This window comes from Palaemon carinicauda, chromosome 2 (assembly GCF_036898095.1).
Source record: "Palaemon carinicauda isolate YSFRI2023 chromosome 2, ASM3689809v2, whole genome shotgun sequence".
In the NCBI taxonomy this organism is placed as follows: Eukaryota; Metazoa; Arthropoda; class Malacostraca; order Decapoda; family Palaemonidae; genus Palaemon; species Palaemon carinicauda.
Window position 1 is genome coordinate 101,163,004 of NC_090726.1, and position 20,002 is coordinate 101,183,005.

Consider the following 20,002-nt stretch of genomic DNA (forward strand, 5'->3'; position numbering starts at 1 on the left):
TATCATTTTCAAGAACCCCTAGATAAATATGAAATAACAAATATCAATTACACTTCAAATGGTAATTTAAACTATGGAAATCACTAATAAATTATTTAAACACAGGAATACCATTCAAATATATGTATTGTATCAAAATTTAATTTCACTTAACACTATCAAATAATAATTACCTAAAGGCAATTGTCCACTTTGCGTATTAAGGATATCACTTGTATACAACGAGCCAAATTTACAGTAAGGCCGAACGAATAACCACCTAAGTAGTAAAGCAACGAAAGTAAACAAACGACTAATTAACGTAAAAGTGGCAAAAATGAGAGAATACCAAAATATGATACAAAATTTAAATTATCTAACCAGCTCAAAGTAACTGAAGATAAATGAATCTCTCAATTATGACTGGGAAATTATAATATGGCAATTCCATAAAAATTGTAAATGATATGAATATTATCCAAGGGTATATTTATTTGTGGGGTTAAAAAGCAAAGCAAGGGACTTTCATTATCAAATGAACTATGGATTATAAATCACAAAATTTAAATGACCTTTAAAATGATGACGTACCTCATAACCCATACTGTCCGTGTGTGCTGTTCGTAAATGAAACAAATCACAATTGCTGTGTTGGCTCTTGATGAGGCTTCCAAGAAGGCGGCAACGTAAGATGCGGATCCATGGTACAGATAACTTATTTTTTCACCATGACGATAAAGAGGCAAGCAAATCCAATGTTGTCACTGGTGAAGATGGCTAAGAACTAACTATATTTTCATGGAAAGCCGTCCACTTCTCCTTTCTGTAAGAAATGTATAACGAGCAGCAAGTCTCTTCAACGACCCCAACCATCTTAAGTTTTAACAGGTTATTAAGGAATTGTCATCATTTTATGTAAATCAAAAATATTTAAGTACTAAAAATGAAAGTTAAAATAAAAACAATCCTTCACAAACTTACCAAATTACCATATTATAAAAAGAAACAGAAAACAAAAAATAACTTTGTTATTTTTCAACACTCCCGGGGAAGAAATCAAAATTACATAAGAATTATGTAAATTTGATCAAATAAAGAAAAAAAAATATTAGTCTGAAATATCATCGTTTAGAATGGTTTTGAATTTTTGCCGTGATATCTCAGCAGCTTTTCTCTGTGGACGTTTTCTAGAAACGTCCATGCCTGGAATCTCTTCTTTCGATGCTACAGCATCCTCATCATTATTATCTGATGCTACAGCATCCTCATCAGACTCCTTCCTTAAGAGTGGTATTAAAGAAGTAACATGCCTTTTAGTTATTTCATTGGTTTTACCCTTCAGAACTTTCGCAGCAGTTACCTCTCCGTTGATATTCTTGAAAACTTCTTTGACAATTCCCATAGGATAAATAACAGGTTTATATCCATCATCCATTAATCAGCACAATATCGCCGATACTGATTTGTTTATGGTTTACAGGAGCATATCTATCCTTCTTATCAGTAGCTTGTTTAATTAAAGTGTTCATGAATTCCCGATGATAGATTTCCAGCAAGTTAGTTCTAATTTGTTTCAGCTTCTCATAAGATGTTTTAATTTTATGTACAACATCAAAGGCAACCTGAAAATCCTCATCAGAATCAGGGTCAGCTTGTAATGCGGGAACAATATTCAAAGAGACCAATGAATATCCATGAATAAGTTCCTCTGGCGTTATAGGGGTTGGTACATTATTAGAACAATCTCTTAATGCTTCTTTAAATGCAATCGGCCTTCTATTGATCAAATGTACAGCATGACAAACAAGATATTCAAAATCCCTAAATTCAATGACATTATTTCTGACTTCCGTATCATATGCTTGGTCATTTTGACTACGCTCTCAACCAATCCTCCAAGCTGACTGCAGCCCTTATAGTACTGTTGAAAATGGACTTTCTCAACATTATTATCAGTTAAATACTGAACAGTCTCGGCATCCTTCAGGAAATCCTGAACAATATTGGCTCCTGCCACTATTTGCGTACCCAAATCACTTACTATAAACTGAGGGACTCCATATTCAAAAGAATGCAGTGACAAAGCACGCAAAAACTCTTCAACTGTCATATCCATACAGATCTTAAGATTAACTGCTCGTGTGAACATGCATGAAATAACAAGGATCCAAACCTTGACTTTATCTTTCCCTTGTCTCACATAAAATGGACCACAATAATCAAGGTATACATTACCAAAAGGTTTATCAGATGGACTCAATCTAAATTCCCTATAGGCTGATTGATTAAGTTTGACAGGTCTTTGGTTATATTTCCGGCATACAACACATTCCTTCAGAATCCTTTTAACTGTTGAGAAGAATTTTGGTATCCAGAATTTCCTACGTAATTCTGTCAAAAGGGCATAGCAACCAGCATGTTTCAAAAGCAAATGTTCATCCAATATAATAAGTTTTGTTAGAGTACTCTCTCTTGATAAAAGAATAGGATAAGTTTGGTTGGTTACACTGCGCTTCTCATTAAATTTACAATTCACTCTTATTAAATTATGAGTGTCTGGATACAAATTCAACTGTGATATCAAATTAGGCATAGCCATCTTGGTTTTAGAGTTATTACTTAAATAGTCAATAACATCTGGAAAATTGATTTGTTGATCCCTAGAGATGATTTGAGTCAAAGCCTTAGGGCGGAGGTCCTTCTTATCAAAGCCATGTGACTTGTTTATAAACCCTTTCCATCGATCCCAGCATTCCAGAACTTTCGCATGTATAGATATCAACTTATTCATATTTGAATATCTATCTGGAGGTATTAAGTGCTCTAGTTTTACAGTTTGGCTTTCTTTTATACTGGTTGATGCACTATATGCCTCAATGGTTTCTAAATTCTCGACCATTGGTACCTTGAAACCTAAAATGTCACTTCTACTAGCTTGATCGAGATCACGTATATTGGGACCCTTATGGTAATTAGACTTCATTAAGCTTTTGAATGACAGACATCGTGTAATTTTGTCAGCTGGGTTGTCCATTCCACTCACGAAGGAGAATCCAACACTTCTCCTCTCACATAGCTTTGTTATATGATTCAGTTTGTTCATTACGAACACTGACCTTTTCTGCATTTTATCAAACTTATGAGAAAAGGACTTAAGCCACGACAGGGCAACAAAACTATCTGAGAATAGCCCCAAGTCAACTATTTTGATGGGCACCAGGCACTGTGTGCCACCCAGTTCATTATAGGTATCCAACAAAACCTCTGTACCCAAACATATAGCCTGTAATTCGAGTGAAGGAATGGACTTTTCATGCAATTTGGATCCAATGAGTCTGTTTTTCGCTAATACAAAGCTTCTTTCACCACTTCTTATATTGCATAAATATACAACAACTCCATAAACTCTTTTGCTAGCATCAACATAAGCCTCAAGTTTATATTCATCTGTCCTTTCACCAACACATCTCTGAAGCTCAAAAACAGGAGCAGAATTTACTTGGTTTGCAATATTTTTCCATTCCTTTTGTTGAAAGTCTCTAAGTTGTGTATCCCATCCAAGCGTCCTCTCACATTGCAAGTCCTGCATAAAAAGTCTAGCTCTGTTAAGAAGAGGACCATTTATGTTGAAAACATCATAATTAGATGCAATGGATCGCAAAATTTCCCTTTTTGTATTAGCCTTTTCATCAAGGCACAATTTCCTGGTTGAAATTGTATCACTCCTTCGATTCCAGATCATCCCAAGTAATTTCACCTCCATCTCAGATTTCTTGCATCCTACATCCGATTGCATATTTTCTCCATCAATTTTATCTTGTAGTGTAGAATCATTAGAAAACATCTGCTGTAGTTCAAATTTGTAAGGACCAAAAATACCCTGTAAAATCTCATATATCCAATTCAAGGTTTCAGATGATTCACAAGTAAATCCACCATTATCCATATAGAAGAGCTGATACATTATCCATTTTGCATTTCTTAGTCTAGGATTATCATTCTTGCTATCCAGTACTAAAATTTTGAAAAGAGCCAACATCAAAATTGTAGGACTGCATCGAAGTCCAAAAGGAAGACGAACATTTTTGTAGGCAACTATAGAGAAATCCCCTTTCTTAACATTCTTATACCACAAAAAGAGTAACTTCTGCTGATCAAGCTCACTGAGTGCTATTTGATTGAATGCTTTCTTAATATCGAAGAGGAGTAATTTAGATCCAAATCTCAAATGAAGCATTGCAGACGTTATCTTTTGATTGAGTGATGGGCCAGCATACATAGCCTGATTATGATTGACCGTCATCACACTGGACCTGCTAGGTTCACAAACATTGGACAGGAAAACAACTCTGCATTTTGTTGTTTCCCGATCTAGTCTAAAAACTCCCATGTGTGCTAAAAAACTGCACTCAGGATGCTCATCCATGTACCTTTCTAGATTTCGTACTCTTTCAATTATCCCAAGTTTTGCTTGTTCTTTAAAATTTTCATTCATAAGTTCCAAATTTGCCTTGTTCCTTTGTAATTTTCTCGTGTTAGACCTCAATACAGCCTTTGCAAGGTTGAAATTCCGTCCAAGCAAATGACAGCTCTTTTCATTCCATAGAAGAGGCATCTCTAGCCTTCCTTCCTCGTTTCTTCTTGCGTTATCAAGGGTAAACCTAATCAAATTTGCATTACAATCTGACATCAAGTTTCCATCTTCAGGGTCTGGTTCATAAATAGATTTCTCATACACAGATCGCAGCATCTCCTCAGTTGCACGTCTCAGCTCTGATTCTTCAATCATACCTTTTTCATTTAAAATAGCGAAGTTAGCTTGAACCTCCACCTCGCATTCCAAACTTGAGCCACTTGGCTCACCCATAGAACTTCCAAATCCAATATACTTGCAGCATTCATCTATGCCATCAAATACAGGGGATTTGTTTCCATTTAACTCGCATGTTTCCTCATAATCGGCAACCGAGCGAGAGTGCTCCGAACACCAAGAACAAGAAAAATCCTTTGAAAGATAAGGTAGATTCTGTTGCATAATCTTGACATTACCCATTAACATCACTCCTGCAGCTGATCCCAAATAAACAGATGGGTGATCATTGCCAAATTTTACTGAAAAATCTAATAAACAATGGGCATCATTTGTACCGAGTATCAAGTCAATATCCTTTATTTTATCACTACCATCAGTCAAATATTTATCAGCTAATTTGAAGCCTTTTTTGGCAAAGGCCCTGGCCACTTCTGAAATTCCTGGCAATGACAAATTTATATCTATGCTTGGTACACACAATGCATGTATTACACATGCCTTATCATTAAAGTTGCACTTTAATTCGACTATCTTGGATTTATACTTCTTACTTGAATTAAAACCATTGACTGTTAAAGAGACATTATCTTCTAACACTTTCAACCTATTATCACTTGCAAGTTTTTCAGTTACAAAACTGGTCTGACAGCCACAGTCCTTCAAACCTCTAACAAGGGCTCCATTCAACATTTCACAGGTAAAAGTTGGCAAAACAGAGGCGCCATCAGTGGTATGCAAAGCCTTAGTTATAATCATTACATCACTTGAGGTTTCCCTGTGTTTTGAATTACCTGCTTTTACTTCCTTGCTACCTCTCGTATTCATTTGTAGTTTTTCATCATGAGATTTTTCACCTTGATGATCACACAAAAATGAAAAATGCCAACCCTTACAAAAATAGCATTTCTTAAAGAATTTAAACTTGCATTTGTCAGTGGTATGTCCAATGTTAGCACATTTCTTGCAACCATTAAGTTCTTCTAAGCGTCTCAGCTTATGCCCAGGTTCTTTATATTTTATACACTTATGTGTTGCATGGTTTTCCTGGCAAAGAGTGCACCTTTTCCTCGGAGAAGCGGCGTCAGCAGTACTAATTCTGTTAGTTTCATTATCCTCATATTTAACATTAACTGCAAGTGATGTAGAAGATTTTCCTCCTTGTCTCCTCCTTTCATTAAACTTCCTTGTGACGTCCATATAACGTTCAGATGCTTCAAAGAAATTTTCCTTTATCTCCTCAAGTGATGGACGTACATGATTAGTCACATTTATTAGCTGAGCTTTAAAGGAGTCATTCATGCCTTGCCAGATGAAATACTGCAAAATATCATCTACTTTGATTTCCAATGTAGAAAAAGTTTCAGTTACATTAGTAATTTTTCCAATATAGGAAAAAGGATCAGTGCCGTACTCAAGCTTCATTTCACTTAATTGCTTAATTACATTGAATTTCTGTAGCGAACGAGAAGCCAGTGCTCCTTTAAGCAATTTCTTAGCATCAGTATAGGTCTGCTTTGAAATTTCAAGATTCTCGAGTAAAATTGAGGCTCTGCCTGATACCTGTTGCTTGAGAAGTAATAGTTTATCTCTCTCAGTGTACGAATATGTGGCAATAGCCGATTCAAACTCAACAAGAAATTTTTCAACATTTTCACTTTCGGTGCTAGCGTAAACCGGAAGTGGAACTACAGGACTCTTTAAGAGACTTCTTGCGGTCTCAGAATCCTTGGCCTCAGGCTTAGAATCCATCAATTGTAAAACAGCAAAACAGGTATTTAATTTATCTGAGTAACAATCACAAGACTGCAATTCTAATAAGAACTCCTCTTCATTTGTCCCGTCTCCATACAAAGACTTATGGATTACAGTATTAAGACTGTTCAACTGATCACTGTACGATACCAATTTAATGTGAATAGGCCTAGCCTTCAACTCAGTTTTATTCATACTCGTGAAATTATCATGTTCATTAAACAACCGTGTTACTTGGCCACGAATATATTTACGAGTCTTTAATTCTACACTCATTTCAATAAAATTTAAAAGGATAGACCATGGACCCGCAAACAAACAAAACCCCAACCCGGAAGCTAACCAGACAGCAAAAACAGCACCTTACTTAAGCCCCACGTTGGGCGCCATCTTGAAAAACTTTACAACGTAATTGGATAATTAATACAAAGCGTAAATTTCTTATTTTAATGAAACCTTCATAAAATTATGAACAACTAAGAAACTGAACAATAATTAATAAAATGGTTTCATGTATTGCTGCTCAAATTAAAAACAATGCTGTTGTTGCTGCTGTCGAAGATGATCGCCTTAAATGGAGGTCAAAGCGATGGTCAAGCATCTCCAACTTCCAATTATCATTTTCAAGAACCCCTAGATAAATATGAAATAACAAATATCAATTACACTTCAAATGGTAATTTAAACTATGGAAATCACTAATAAATTATTTAAACACAGGAATACCATTCAAATATATGTATTGTATCAAAATTTAATTTCACTTAACACTATCAAATAATAATTACCTAAAGGCAATTGTCCACTTTGCGTATTAAGGATATCACTTGTATACAACGAGCCAAATTTACAGTAAGGCCGAACGAATAACCACCTAAGTAGTAAAGCAACGAAAGTAAACAAACGACTAATTAACGTAAAAGTGGCAAAAATGAGAGAATACCAAAATATGATACAAAATTTAAATTATCTAACCAGCTCAAAGTAACTGAAGATAAATGAATCTCTCAATTATGACTGGGAAATTATAATATGGCAATTCCATAAAAATTGTAAATGATATGAATATTATCCAAGGGTATATTTATTTGTGGGGTTAAAAAGCAAAGCAAGGGACTTTCATTATCAAATGAACTATGGATTATAAATCACAAAATTTAAATGACCTTTAAAATGATGACGTACCTCATAACCCATACTGTCCGTGTGTGCTGTTCGTAAATGAAACAAATCACAATTGCTGTGTTGGCTCTTGATGAGGCTTCCAAGAAGGCGGCAACGTAAGATGCGGATCCATGGTACAGATAACTTATTTTTTCACCATGACGATAAAGAGGCAAGCAAATCCAATGTTGTCACTGGTGAAGATGGCTAAGAACTAACTATATTTTCATGGAAAGCCGTCCACTTCTCCTTTCTGTAAGAAATGTATAACGAGCAGCAAGTCTCTTCAACGACCCCAACCATCTTAAGTTTTAACAGGTTATTAAGGAATTGTCATCATTTTATGTAAATCAAAAATATTTAAGTACTAAAAATGAAAGTTAAAATAAAAACAATCCTTCACAAACTTACCAAATTACCATATTATAAAAAGAAACAGAAAACAAAAAATAACTTTGTTATTTTTCAACACTCCCGGGGAAGAAATCAAAATTACATAAGAATTATGTAAATTTGATCAAATAAAGAAAAAAAAATATTAGTCTGAAATATCATCGTTTAGAATGGTTTTGAATTTTTGCCGTGATATCTCAGCAGCTTTTCTCTGTGGACGTTTTCTAGAAACGTCCATGCCTGGAATCTCTTCTTTCGATGCTACAGCATCCTCATCATTATTATCTGATGCTACAGCATCCTCATCAGACTCCTTCCTTAAGAGTGGTATTAAAGAAGTAACATGCCTTTTAGTTATTTCATTGGTTTTACCCTTCAGAACTTTCGCAGCAGTTACCTCTCCGTTGATATTCTTGAAAACTTCTTTGACAATTCCCATAGGATAAATAACAGGTTTATATCCATCATCCATTAATCAGCACAATATCGCCGATACTGATTTGTTTATGGTTTACAGGAGCATATCTATCCTTCTTATCAGTAGCTTGTTTAATTAAAGTGTTCATGAATTCCCGATGATAGATTTCCAGCAAGTTAGTTCTAATTTGTTTCAGCTTCTCATAAGATGTTTTAATTTTATGTACAACATCAAAGGCAACCTGAAAATCCTCATCAGAATCAGGGTCAGCTTGTAATGCGGGAACAATATTCAAAGAGACCAATGAATATCCATGAATAAGTTCCTCTGGCGTTATAGGGGTTGGTACATTATTAGAACAATCTCTTAATGCTTCTTTAAATGCAATCGGCCTTCTATTGATCAAATGTACAGCATGACAAACAAGATATTCAAAATCCCTAAATTCAATGACATTATTTCTGACTTCCGTATCATATGCTTGGTCATTTTGACTACGCTCTCAACCAATCCTCCAAGCTGACTGCAGCCCTTATAGTACTGTTGAAAATGGACTTTCTCAACATTATTATCAGTTAAATACTGAACAGTCTCGGCATCCTTCAGGAAATCCTGAACAATATTGGCTCCTGCCACTATTTGCGTACCCAAATCACTTACTATAAACTGAGGGACTCCATATTCAAAAGAATGCAGTGACAAAGCACGCAAAAACTCTTCAACTGTCATATCCATACAGATCTTAAGATTAACTGCTCGTGTGAACATGCATGAAATAACAAGGATCCAAACCTTGACTTTATCTTTCCCTTGTCTCACATAAAATGGACCACAATAATCAAGGTATACATTACCAAAAGGTTTATCAGATGGACTCAATCTAAATTCCCTATAGGCTGATTGATTAAGTTTGACAGGTCTTTGGTTATATTTCCGGCATACAACACATTCCTTCAGAATCCTTTTAACTGTTGAGAAGAATTTTGGTATCCAGAATTTCCTACGTAATTCTGTCAAAAGGGCATAGCAACCAGCATGTTTCAAAAGCAAATGTTCATCCAATATAATAAGTTTTGTTAGAGTACTCTCTCTTGATAAAAGAATAGGATAAGTTTGGTTGGTTACACTGCGCTTCTCATTAAATTTACAATTCACTCTTATTAAATTATGAGTGTCTGGATACAAATTCAACTGTGATATCAAATTAGGCATAGCCATCTTGGTTTTAGAGTTATTACTTAAATAGTCAATAACATCTGGAAAATTGATTTGTTGATCCCTAGAGATGATTTGAGTCAAAGCCTTAGGGCGGAGGTCCTTCTTATCAAAGCCATGTGACTTGTTTATAAACCCTTTCCATCGATCCCAGCATTCCAGAACTTTCGCATGTATAGATATCAACTTATTCATATTTGAATATCTATCTGGAGGTATTAAGTGCTCTAGTTTTACAGTTTGGCTTTCTTTTATACTGGTTGATGCACTATATGCCTCAATGGTTTCTAAATTCTCGACCATTGGTACCTTGAAACCTAAAATGTCACTTCTACTAGCTTGATCGAGATCACGTATATTGGGACCCTTATGGTAATTAGACTTCATTAAGCTTTTGAATGACAGACATCGTGTAATTTTGTCAGCTGGGTTGTCCATTCCACTCACGAAGGAGAATCCAACACTTCTCCTCTCACATAGCTTTGTTATATGATTCAGTTTGTTCATTACGAACACTGACCTTTTCTGCATTTTATCAAACTTATGAGAAAAGGACTTAAGCCACGACAGGGCAACAAAACTATCTGAGAATAGCCCCAAGTCAACTATTTTGATGGGCACCAGGCACTGTGTGCCACCCAGTTCATTATAGGTATCCAACAAAACCTCTGTACCCAAACATATAGCCTGTAATTCGAGTGAAGGAATGGACTTTTCATGCAATTTGGATCCAATGAGTCTGTTTTTCGCTAATACAAAGCTTCTTTCACCACTTCTTATATTGCATAAATATACAACAACTCCATAAACTCTTTTGCTAGCATCAACATAAGCCTCAAGTTTATATTCATCTGTCCTTTCACCAACACATCTCTGAAGCTCAAAAACAGGAGCAGAATTTACTTGGTTTGCAATATTTTTCCATTCCTTTTGTTGAAAGTCTCTAAGTTGTGTATCCCATCCAAGCGTCCTCTCACATTGCAAGTCCTGCATAAAAAGTCTAGCTCTGTTAAGAAGAGGACCATTTATGTTGAAAACATCATAATTAGATGCAATGGATCGCAAAATTTCCCTTTTTGTATTAGCCTTTTCATCAAGGCACAATTTCCTGGTTGAAATTGTATCACTCCTTCGATTCCAGATCATCCCAAGTAATTTCACCTCCATCTCAGATTTCTTGCATCCTACATCCGATTGCATATTTTCTCCATCAATTTTATCTTGTAGTGTAGAATCATTAGAAAACATCTGCTGTAGTTCAAATTTGTAAGGACCAAAAATACCCTGTAAAATCTCATATATCCAATTCAAGGTTTCAGATGATTCACAAGTAAATCCACCATTATCCATATAGAAGAGCTGATACATTATCCATTTTGCATTTCTTAGTCTAGGATTATCATTCTTGCTATCCAGTACTAAAATTTTGAAAAGAGCCAACATCAAAATTGTAGGACTGCATCGAAGTCCAAAAGGAAGACGAACATTTTTGTAGGCAACTATAGAGAAATCCCCTTTCTTAACATTCTTATACCACAAAAAGAGTAACTTCTGCTGATCAAGCTCACTGAGTGCTATTTGATTGAATGCTTTCTTAATATCGAAGAGGAGTAATTTAGATCCAAATCTCAAATGAAGCATTGCAGACGTTATCTTTTGATTGAGTGATGGGCCAGCATACATAGCCTGATTATGATTGACCGTCATCACACTGGACCTGCTAGGTTCACAAACATTGGACAGGAAAACAACTCTGCATTTTGTTGTTTCCCGATCTAGTCTAAAAACTCCCATGTGTGCTAAAAAACTGCACTCAGGATGCTCATCCATGTACCTTTCTAGATTTCGTACTCTTTCAATTATCCCAAGTTTTGCTTGTTCTTTAAAATTTTCATTCATAAGTTCCAAATTTGCCTTGTTCCTTTGTAATTTTCTCGTGTTAGACCTCAATACAGCCTTTGCAAGGTTGAAATTCCGTCCAAGCAAATGACAGCTCTTTTCATTCCATAGAAGAGGCATCTCTAGCCTTCCTTCCTCGTTTCTTCTTGCGTTATCAAGGGTAAACCTAATCAAATTTGCATTACAATCTGACATCAAGTTTCCATCTTCAGGGTCTGGTTCATAAATAGATTTCTCATACACAGATCGCAGCATCTCCTCAGTTGCACGTCTCAGCTCTGATTCTTCAATCATACCTTTTTCATTTAAAATAGCGAAGTTAGCTTGAACCTCCACCTCGCATTCCAAACTTGAGCCACTTGGCTCACCCATAGAACTTCCAAATCCAATATACTTGCAGCATTCATCTATGCCATCAAATACAGGGGATTTGTTTCCATTTAACTCGCATGTTTCCTCATAATCGGCAACCGAGCGAGAGTGCTCCGAACACCAAGAACAAGAAAAATCCTTTGAAAGATAAGGTAGATTCTGTTGCATAATCTTGACATTACCCATTAACATCACTCCTGCAGCTGATCCCAAATAAACAGATGGGTGATCATTGCCAAATTTTACTGAAAAATCTAATAAACAATGGGCATCATTTGTACCGAGTATCAAGTCAATATCCTTTATTTTATCACTACCATCAGTCAAATATTTATCAGCTAATTTGAAGCCTTTTTTGGCAAAGGCCCTGGCCACTTCTGAAATTCCTGGCAATGACAAATTTATATCTATGCTTGGTACACACAATGCATGTATTACACATGCCTTATCATTAAAGTTGCACTTTAATTCGACTATCTTGGATTTATACTTCTTACTTGAATTAAAACCATTGACTGTTAAAGAGACATTATCTTCTAACACTTTCAACCTATTATCACTTGCAAGTTTTTCAGTTACAAAACTGGTCTGACAGCCACAGTCCTTCAAACCTCTAACAAGGGCTCCATTCAACATTTCACAGGTAAAAGTTGGCAAAACAGAGGCGCCATCAGTGGTATGCAAAGCCTTAGTTATAATCATTACATCACTTGAGGTTTCCCTGTGTTTTGAATTACCTGCTTTTACTTCCTTGCTACCTCTCGTATTCATTTGTAGTTTTTCATCATGAGATTTTTCACCTTGATGATCACACAAAAATGAAAAATGCCAACCCTTACAAAAATAGCATTTCTTAAAGAATTTAAACTTGCATTTGTCAGTGGTATGTCCAATGTTAGCACATTTCTTGCAACCATTAAGTTCTTCTAAGCGTCTCAGCTTATGCCCAGGTTCTTTATATTTTATACACTTATGTGTTGCATGGTTTTCCTGGCAAAGAGTGCACCTTTTCCTCGGAGAAGCGGCGTCAGCAGTACTAATTCTGTTAGTTTCATTATCCTCATATTTAACATTAACTGCAAGTGATGTAGAAGATTTTCCTCCTTGTCTCCTCCTTTCATTAAACTTCCTTGTGACGTCCATATAACGTTCAGATGCTTCAAAGAAATTTTCCTTTATCTCCTCAAGTGATGGACGTACATGATTAGTCACATTTATTAGCTGAGCTTTAAAGGAGTCATTCATGCCTTGCCAGATGAAATACTGCAAAATATCATCTACTTTGATTTCCAATGTAGAAAAAGTTTCAGTTACATTAGTAATTTTTCCAATATAGGAAAAAGGATCAGTGCCGTACTCAAGCTTCATTTCACTTAATTGCTTAATTACATTGAATTTCTGTAGCGAACGAGAAGCCAGTGCTCCTTTAAGCAATTTCTTAGCATCAGTATAGGTCTGCTTTGAAATTTCAAGATTCTCGAGTAAAATTGAGGCTCTGCCTGATACCTGTTGCTTGAGAAGTAATAGTTTATCTCTCTCAGTGTACGAATATGTGGCAATAGCCGATTCAAACTCAACAAGAAATTTTTCAACATTTTCACTTTCGGTGCTAGCGTAAACCGGAAGTGGAACTACAGGACTCTTTAAGAGACTTCTTGCGGTCTCAGAATCCTTGGCCTCAGGCTTAGAATCCATCAATTGTAAAACAGCAAAACAGGTATTTAATTTATCTGAGTAACAATCACAAGACTGCAATTCTAATAAGAACTCCTCTTCATTTGTCCCGTCTCCATACAAAGACTTATGGATTACAGTATTAAGACTGTTCAACTGATCACTGTACGATACCAATTTAATGTGAATAGGCCTAGCCTTCAACTCAGTTTTATTCATACTCGTGAAATTATCATGTTCATTAAACAACCGTGTTACTTGGCCACGAATATATTTACGAGTCTTTAATTCTACACTCATTTCAATAAAATTTAAAAGGATAGACCATGGACCCGCAAACAAACAAAACCCCAACCCGGAAGCTAACCAGACAGCAAAAACAGCACCTTACTTAAGCCCCACGTTGGGCGCCATCTTGAAAAACTTTACAACGTAATTGGATAATTAATACAAAGCGTAAATTTCTTATTTTAATGAAACCTTCATAAAATTATGAACAACTAAGAAACTGAACAATAATTAATAAAATGGTTTCATGTATTGCTGCTCAAATTAAAAACAATGCTGTTGTTGCTGCTGTCGAAGATGATCGCCTTAAATGGAGGTCAAAGCGATGGTCAAGCATCTCCAACTTCCAATTATCATTTTCAAGAACCCCTAGATAAATATGAAATAACAAATATCAATTACACTTCAAATGGTAATTTAAACTATGGAAATCACTAATAAATTATTTAAACACAGGAATACCATTCAAATATATGTATTGTATCAAAATTTAATTTCACTTAACACTATCAAATAATAATTACCTAAAGGCAATTGTCCACTTTGCGTATTAAGGATATCACTTGTATACAACGAGCCAAATTTACAGTAAGGCCGAACGAATAACCACCTAAGTAGTAAAGCAACGAAAGTAAACAAACGACTAATTAACGTAAAAGTGGCAAAAATGAGAGAATACCAAAATATGATACAAAATTTAAATTATCTAACCAGCTCAAAGTAACTGAAGATAAATGAATCTCTCAATTATGACTGGGAAATTATAATATGGCAATTCCATAAAAATTGTAAATGATATGAATATTATCCAAGGGTATATTTATTTGTGGGGTTAAAAAGCAAAGCAAGGGACTTTCATTATCAAATGAACTATGGATTATAAATCACAAAATTTAAATGACCTTTAAAATGATGACGTACCTCATAACCCATACTGTCCGTGTGTGCTGTTCGTAAATGAAACAAATCACAATTGCTGTGTTGGCTCTTGATGAGGCTTCCAAGAAGGCGGCAACGTAAGATGCGGATCCATGGTACAGATAACTTATTTTTTCACCATGACGATAAAGAGGCAAGCAAATCCAATGTTGTCACTGGTGAAGATGGCTAAGAACTAACTATATTTTCATGGAAAGCCGTCCACTTCTCCTTTCTGTAAGAAATGTATAACGAGCAGCAAGTCTCTTCAACGACCCCAACCATCTTAAGTTTTAACAGGTTATTAAGGAATTGTCATCATTTTATGTAAATCAAAAATATTTAAGTACTAAAAATGAAAGTTAAAATAAAAACAATCCTTCACAAACTTACCAAATTACCATATTATAAAAAGAAACAGAAAACAAAAAATAACTTTGTTATTTTTCAACAAATATTCTCATTAGATTAAATAAACTTGAACTATCAAACATTGGATTACATATAATGCCATCTTTACATATATTTTCAAACACTTTTAGAAAAATGTCATTAAATCTGACAACTTCTTTTATTGCGTGTGGAAGTGATGAAGATGATGGCTCTATAGCTACTCAAAAAATAATAAACGCCACACTATGTATCGGCTTTGTACATAGAAATGTCACCCCAAAAAAACGCCAGAAAAATTAAGAAGTCGTTGTTTAAACAAATTAAAAAAATGTATGAGAATAATTGCATCTGAATTGGGGTATCTTATACATGACGATTTAATTGAAATAATTTTCAGAAACATTTCTTTTTAGATTCTTTAACGAGCGAAGAAATTATCAAAAATTGTTACATAGACATTTTTTGTTACGGTTATCTTACCAGAAATTGGCAAGAGAAAAAAGATAAAATCCACTTCCCTATTATCGACTTCTAAAGAAAGGAAAAACGATATTAAATTAAAGATTAAAATCGGTAAATACTATAAAGAAAAAAATTAATCAATTTAGTAATATTATTAATATCTTTTACAATAATGAGTTTATATATTATTATTCTTTATACATTTTCTTTAAAAGAAGCTTAAAATATGCAGCAAAAATAGCTAAAAAAAACTTTTGAAATATTATTATTATTATTATTATATTATACAGTATCTGTTTTTGAACAAGATATTGATTATTTATTATACGAATATAATATAAGAAATTGTATATAATTCTTTTTCCTTGCGCGTGTGTGCACTTATATATATATATATATATATATATATATATATATATATATATATATATATATATATATATATATATATATATATATATATATACACACACACACACACACACACACACACATATATATATATATATATATATATATATATATATATATATATATATATATATAGTATTCAGCTCTCAGTCCAGTCAGTAGCCCACTCTCTTGATCCGGTAGTGGTTGTTAAAAGTGAGTTTATATAATAATACTTCATGTAATTATTATTATATTTATTATTATTATTATTTCAATACTATTTTTTTCGTACATTTTCCCATTTGCTTTCATTCATCTCTATTAAAGATGTCTGAAGACAATTATAGTAACCACATTGATGATGAAGGCATCATTTTATCAACAGATGATGAAATAGAAGATGGTGATGATTACGATAGTGATATCACCTCTTTATATGAACATACATATAAATGTAATGAATTCCCTGATAACCAAAATACGAGTGGAAATGTTATGTACTTGGAAAATAATCGTAGAAAATCGTTTCAATTTACATCAATAAATCAAGAAATAATAAATAAATTATCCAATGGTGGATTTTGTGCTGTTAAACATATAAATAAAATAAGATGTTATATGTGGTATACTGAAGTTTCACTAGACAATAATGATGCCGTATTACAGGATCCGTTGGATTTTCATCGAAATTTAAATCCGAAGTGTGTGTATATTCAGAGATATAGGGCTCCTACTACTAGAACTAAAATGAATTATCACCTCATTTCACTCTATTATGAACAAGAGAGGTTCGATAGATTCATCGATTGGCCTATTCCCTGGTTGGATCCGAAACAATTATCACAAAAGGGGATTTTACTATTCTAGAATATCAGATTGCGTCATTTGTGTCTTTTGTAATTTGGTTATAGGAAATTTGACACAACTTGATACTATAGATTGTGTTTGTTTAAATCATTATGGAAAGTGTAAAAGAAGTGACACATTATTATATGTTTTTAATGTACAATAGAAGTGTGTGATATTCTTAAAAAAAAACTGGGCTAGATGGAAAAACATATCCTATTCCCAATAATAACAAATTCAATAGAGGAATATCCTTTATCTATCCTCATCAACCAGAATATATGAGTGAAAAGAATAGATTAGATTCTTTTTACTCACACAATTGTTGGACAAAATATAATGTCACCCAAACTCCAAATGTGGCTTTTATTATTGTGGTTTTGGAGACATTGTATATTGTTTTCATTGTTCTGGTAGTTTAAAAAATTGGGAAGTTGATGACGACCATTGGGAACTTCATGCAAAGTATTATCCCAACTGTAGTTATATAATAATGAATTTTATGAATGAGACGTTCCCTTCTTATTGTAATAAAAATCTGAATATTTTTAATATAAGTTCACTTAGCAATGAAGACTTGAATGTAATTATACTTAAAACTAAATTTTATGAAAAATTTGTTTTTTTTATACAGAGAAGAATTCTTCAAAAATGTATTAAAACGTAATTTGCGAATATATGGAACCCCATTTGTTTAAGATGACGACATTTGTCGTCCTGTATTATGGGTGGATAAGAACATTAGGTTTAGAGAGAGTAATGATATGTACACGAGCGAAGAGAAAAAAATTATGAATACAATTCAAATGAAGTATGCAGTTGATGCTTACCAAAAAGTAAATCCACCAAATAAAATAAAAGCATACCAAAAGGTAAATCGATCAAATGAAATAAAAGAAAAATATCAATGTCTTTTTTGTTACCAAATATTAGAAGAATAATACTTTATCCATGTTCTCACACTTTATGTAGGGCATGTTTGAGAAAACTGTCTAAAATGTATATACAAAATGGAAAAGATAAACACATTTCATGTCCTTATTGTCGTACATCAGCAATTATTTTTTCTTTACTGCATTTAAGATTATAAAAAAAAATAGTTGAATTTTTATTATAATAACCTACATAATCCTCCATATTAGAAATTAAATGGCAGGACATGAAATGTATTCACTTTTTTATAATAAATCAGAATCTAATAGAGAGAGAGAGAGAGAGAGAGAGAGAGAGAGAGAGAGAGAGAGAGAGAGAGAGAGAGAGAGATGCAGCCTTCTCTTCCGGATTCATATGGGTAAAAAACATGTATGGAAAGTTTGTTACTTATTCTTTAAAAAATCATTAAAAAAGACTATTAATGGTAATGTAAAAGTGTTTTTAAAATGGTTTCAGTGATAGTTGTAGCATTTAAGTGGAAATATTTTATCCCTAGAGGAATTATTTGTAAGTTCTCATATATAAGGAACTCTTTCTTTAGAATATATATAGAAGTAAAAAAAAGAAAATGATTAAATTCTGGCTCAAGGGTATATTGCCCGCATAATAGTGGAATTCTGGCTCAAGGGCATATTGCATGCATAAAAGTGAAATCATGGCTCAAGGGCATATTGCATGCATGAAAGTGAAATTTTGGCTCAAGGGCATATTGCATGCATAAAAGTGAAATCATGGCTCAAGGGCATATTGCATGCATGAAAGTGAAATTTTGGCTCAAGGGCATATTGCATGCATAAAATTAAAATTTTGGCTCAAGGGCATATTGCATGCATAAAAGTGAAATCATGGCTCAAGGGCATATTGCATGCATAAAAGTGAAATCATGGCTCAAGGGCATATTGCATGCATAAAAGTGAAATTTTGGCTCAAGGGCATATTGCATGCATAAAATTAAAATTTTGGCTCAAGGGCATATTGCATGCATAAGGGTGAAATTTTGGCTCAAGGGCATATTGCATGCATAAGGGTGAAATTTTGGCTCAAGGGCATATTGCATGCATAAAAGTGAAATCATGGCTCAAGGGCATATTGCATGCATAAAAGTGAAATTTTGGCTCAAGGGCATATTGCATGCATAAAAGTGAAATCATGGCTCAAGGGCATATTGCATGCATGAAAGTGAAATTTTGGCTCAAGGGCATATTGCATGCATAAAATTAAAATTTTGGCTCAAGGGCATATTGCATGCATAAGGGTGAAATTTTGGCTCAAGGGCATATTGCATGCATAAGGGTGAAATTTTGGCTCAAGGGCATATTGCATGCATAAAAGTGAAATTTTGGCTCAAGGGCATATTGCATGCATAAAAGTGAAATTTTGGCTCAAGGGCATATTGCATGCATAAAAGTGAAATTTTGGCTCAAGGGCATATTGCATGCATAAAAGTGAAATCATGGCTCAAGGGCATATTGCATGTGTAAAATTGAAATTTTGGCTCAAGGGCATATTGCATGCATAAAAGTGAAATTTTGGCTCGAGGGCATATTGCATGCATAAAAGTGAAATTTTGGCTCAAGGGCATATTGCATGCATAAAAGTGAAATTTTGGCTCAAGGGCATATTGCATGCATAAAAGTGAAATTTTGGCTCAAGGGCATATTGCATGCATAAAAGTGAAATTTTGGCTCAAGGGATAATTGCATGCATAAGGGTGAAATTTTGGCTCAAGGGCATATTGCATGCATAAAAGTGAAATTTTGGCTCAAGGGCATATTGCATGCATAAAAGTGAAATCATGGCTCAAGGGCATATTGCATGCATAAAAGTGAAATTTTGGCTCAAGGGCATATTGCATGCATAAAAGTGAAATCATGGCTCAAGGGCATATTGCATGCATAAAAGTGAAATCATGGCTCAAGGGCATATTGCATGCATAAAAGTGAAATTTTGGCTCAAGGGCATATTGCATGCATAAAATTAAAATTTTGGCTCAAGGGCATATTGCATGCATAAGGGTGAAATTTTGGCTCAAGGGCATATTGCATGCATAAGGGTGAAATTTTGGCTCAAGGGCATATTGCATGCATAAA

The 20,002-nt window shown here is 34.2% G+C and overlaps 2 protein-coding genes and 2 pseudogenes across 2 annotated transcripts; all 4 read right to left on the reverse strand.

The window, feature by feature from the left end:
* Nucleotides 1-90: 90 nt before the first annotated feature.
* On the reverse strand, nt 91-1,508 carry LOC137626058 (uncharacterized; annotated as a pseudogene).
* Nucleotides 1,509-1,762: 254 nt separating this feature from the next.
* Nucleotides 1,763-6,739, reverse strand: LOC137618742 (uncharacterized). The gene has a single exon (XM_068348916.1). It carries the CDS (start codon nt 6,737-6,739, stop codon nt 1,763-1,765), a length of 4,977 nt encoding a protein of 1,658 aa, XP_068205017.1.
* Nucleotides 6,740-6,977: 238 nt separating this feature from the next.
* LOC137626068 (uncharacterized) lies at nt 6,978-8,667 on the reverse strand (annotated as a pseudogene).
* A 254-nt stretch (nt 8,668-8,921) lies between these two features.
* LOC137618747 (uncharacterized) lies at nt 8,922-15,286 on the reverse strand. The gene is made up of 3 exons (XM_068348928.1): nt 14,889-15,286; nt 14,492-14,577; nt 8,922-14,336 (listed from the first exon to the last, which is right to left on the reverse strand). The coding sequence occupies exon 3, from the start codon at nt 13,977-13,979 to the stop codon at nt 8,922-8,924; it is 5,058 nt and encodes a 1,685-aa protein (XP_068205029.1). The 5' UTR covers nt 13,980-14,336; nt 14,492-14,577; nt 14,889-15,286.
* Between the last annotated feature and the right edge of the window lie 4,716 nt (nt 15,287-20,002).

What these genes read in the sequence shown, in the direction of transcription:
- LOC137618742 (XM_068348916.1), bottom strand. Translation starts at nt 6,739, where the DNA reads ATGAATAAAACTGAGTTGAAGGCTAGGCCTATTCACATTAAATTGGTA.
- LOC137618747 (XM_068348928.1), bottom strand. Translation starts at nt 13,979, where the DNA reads ATGAGTGTAGAATTAAAGACTCGTAAATATATTCGTGGCCAAGTAACA.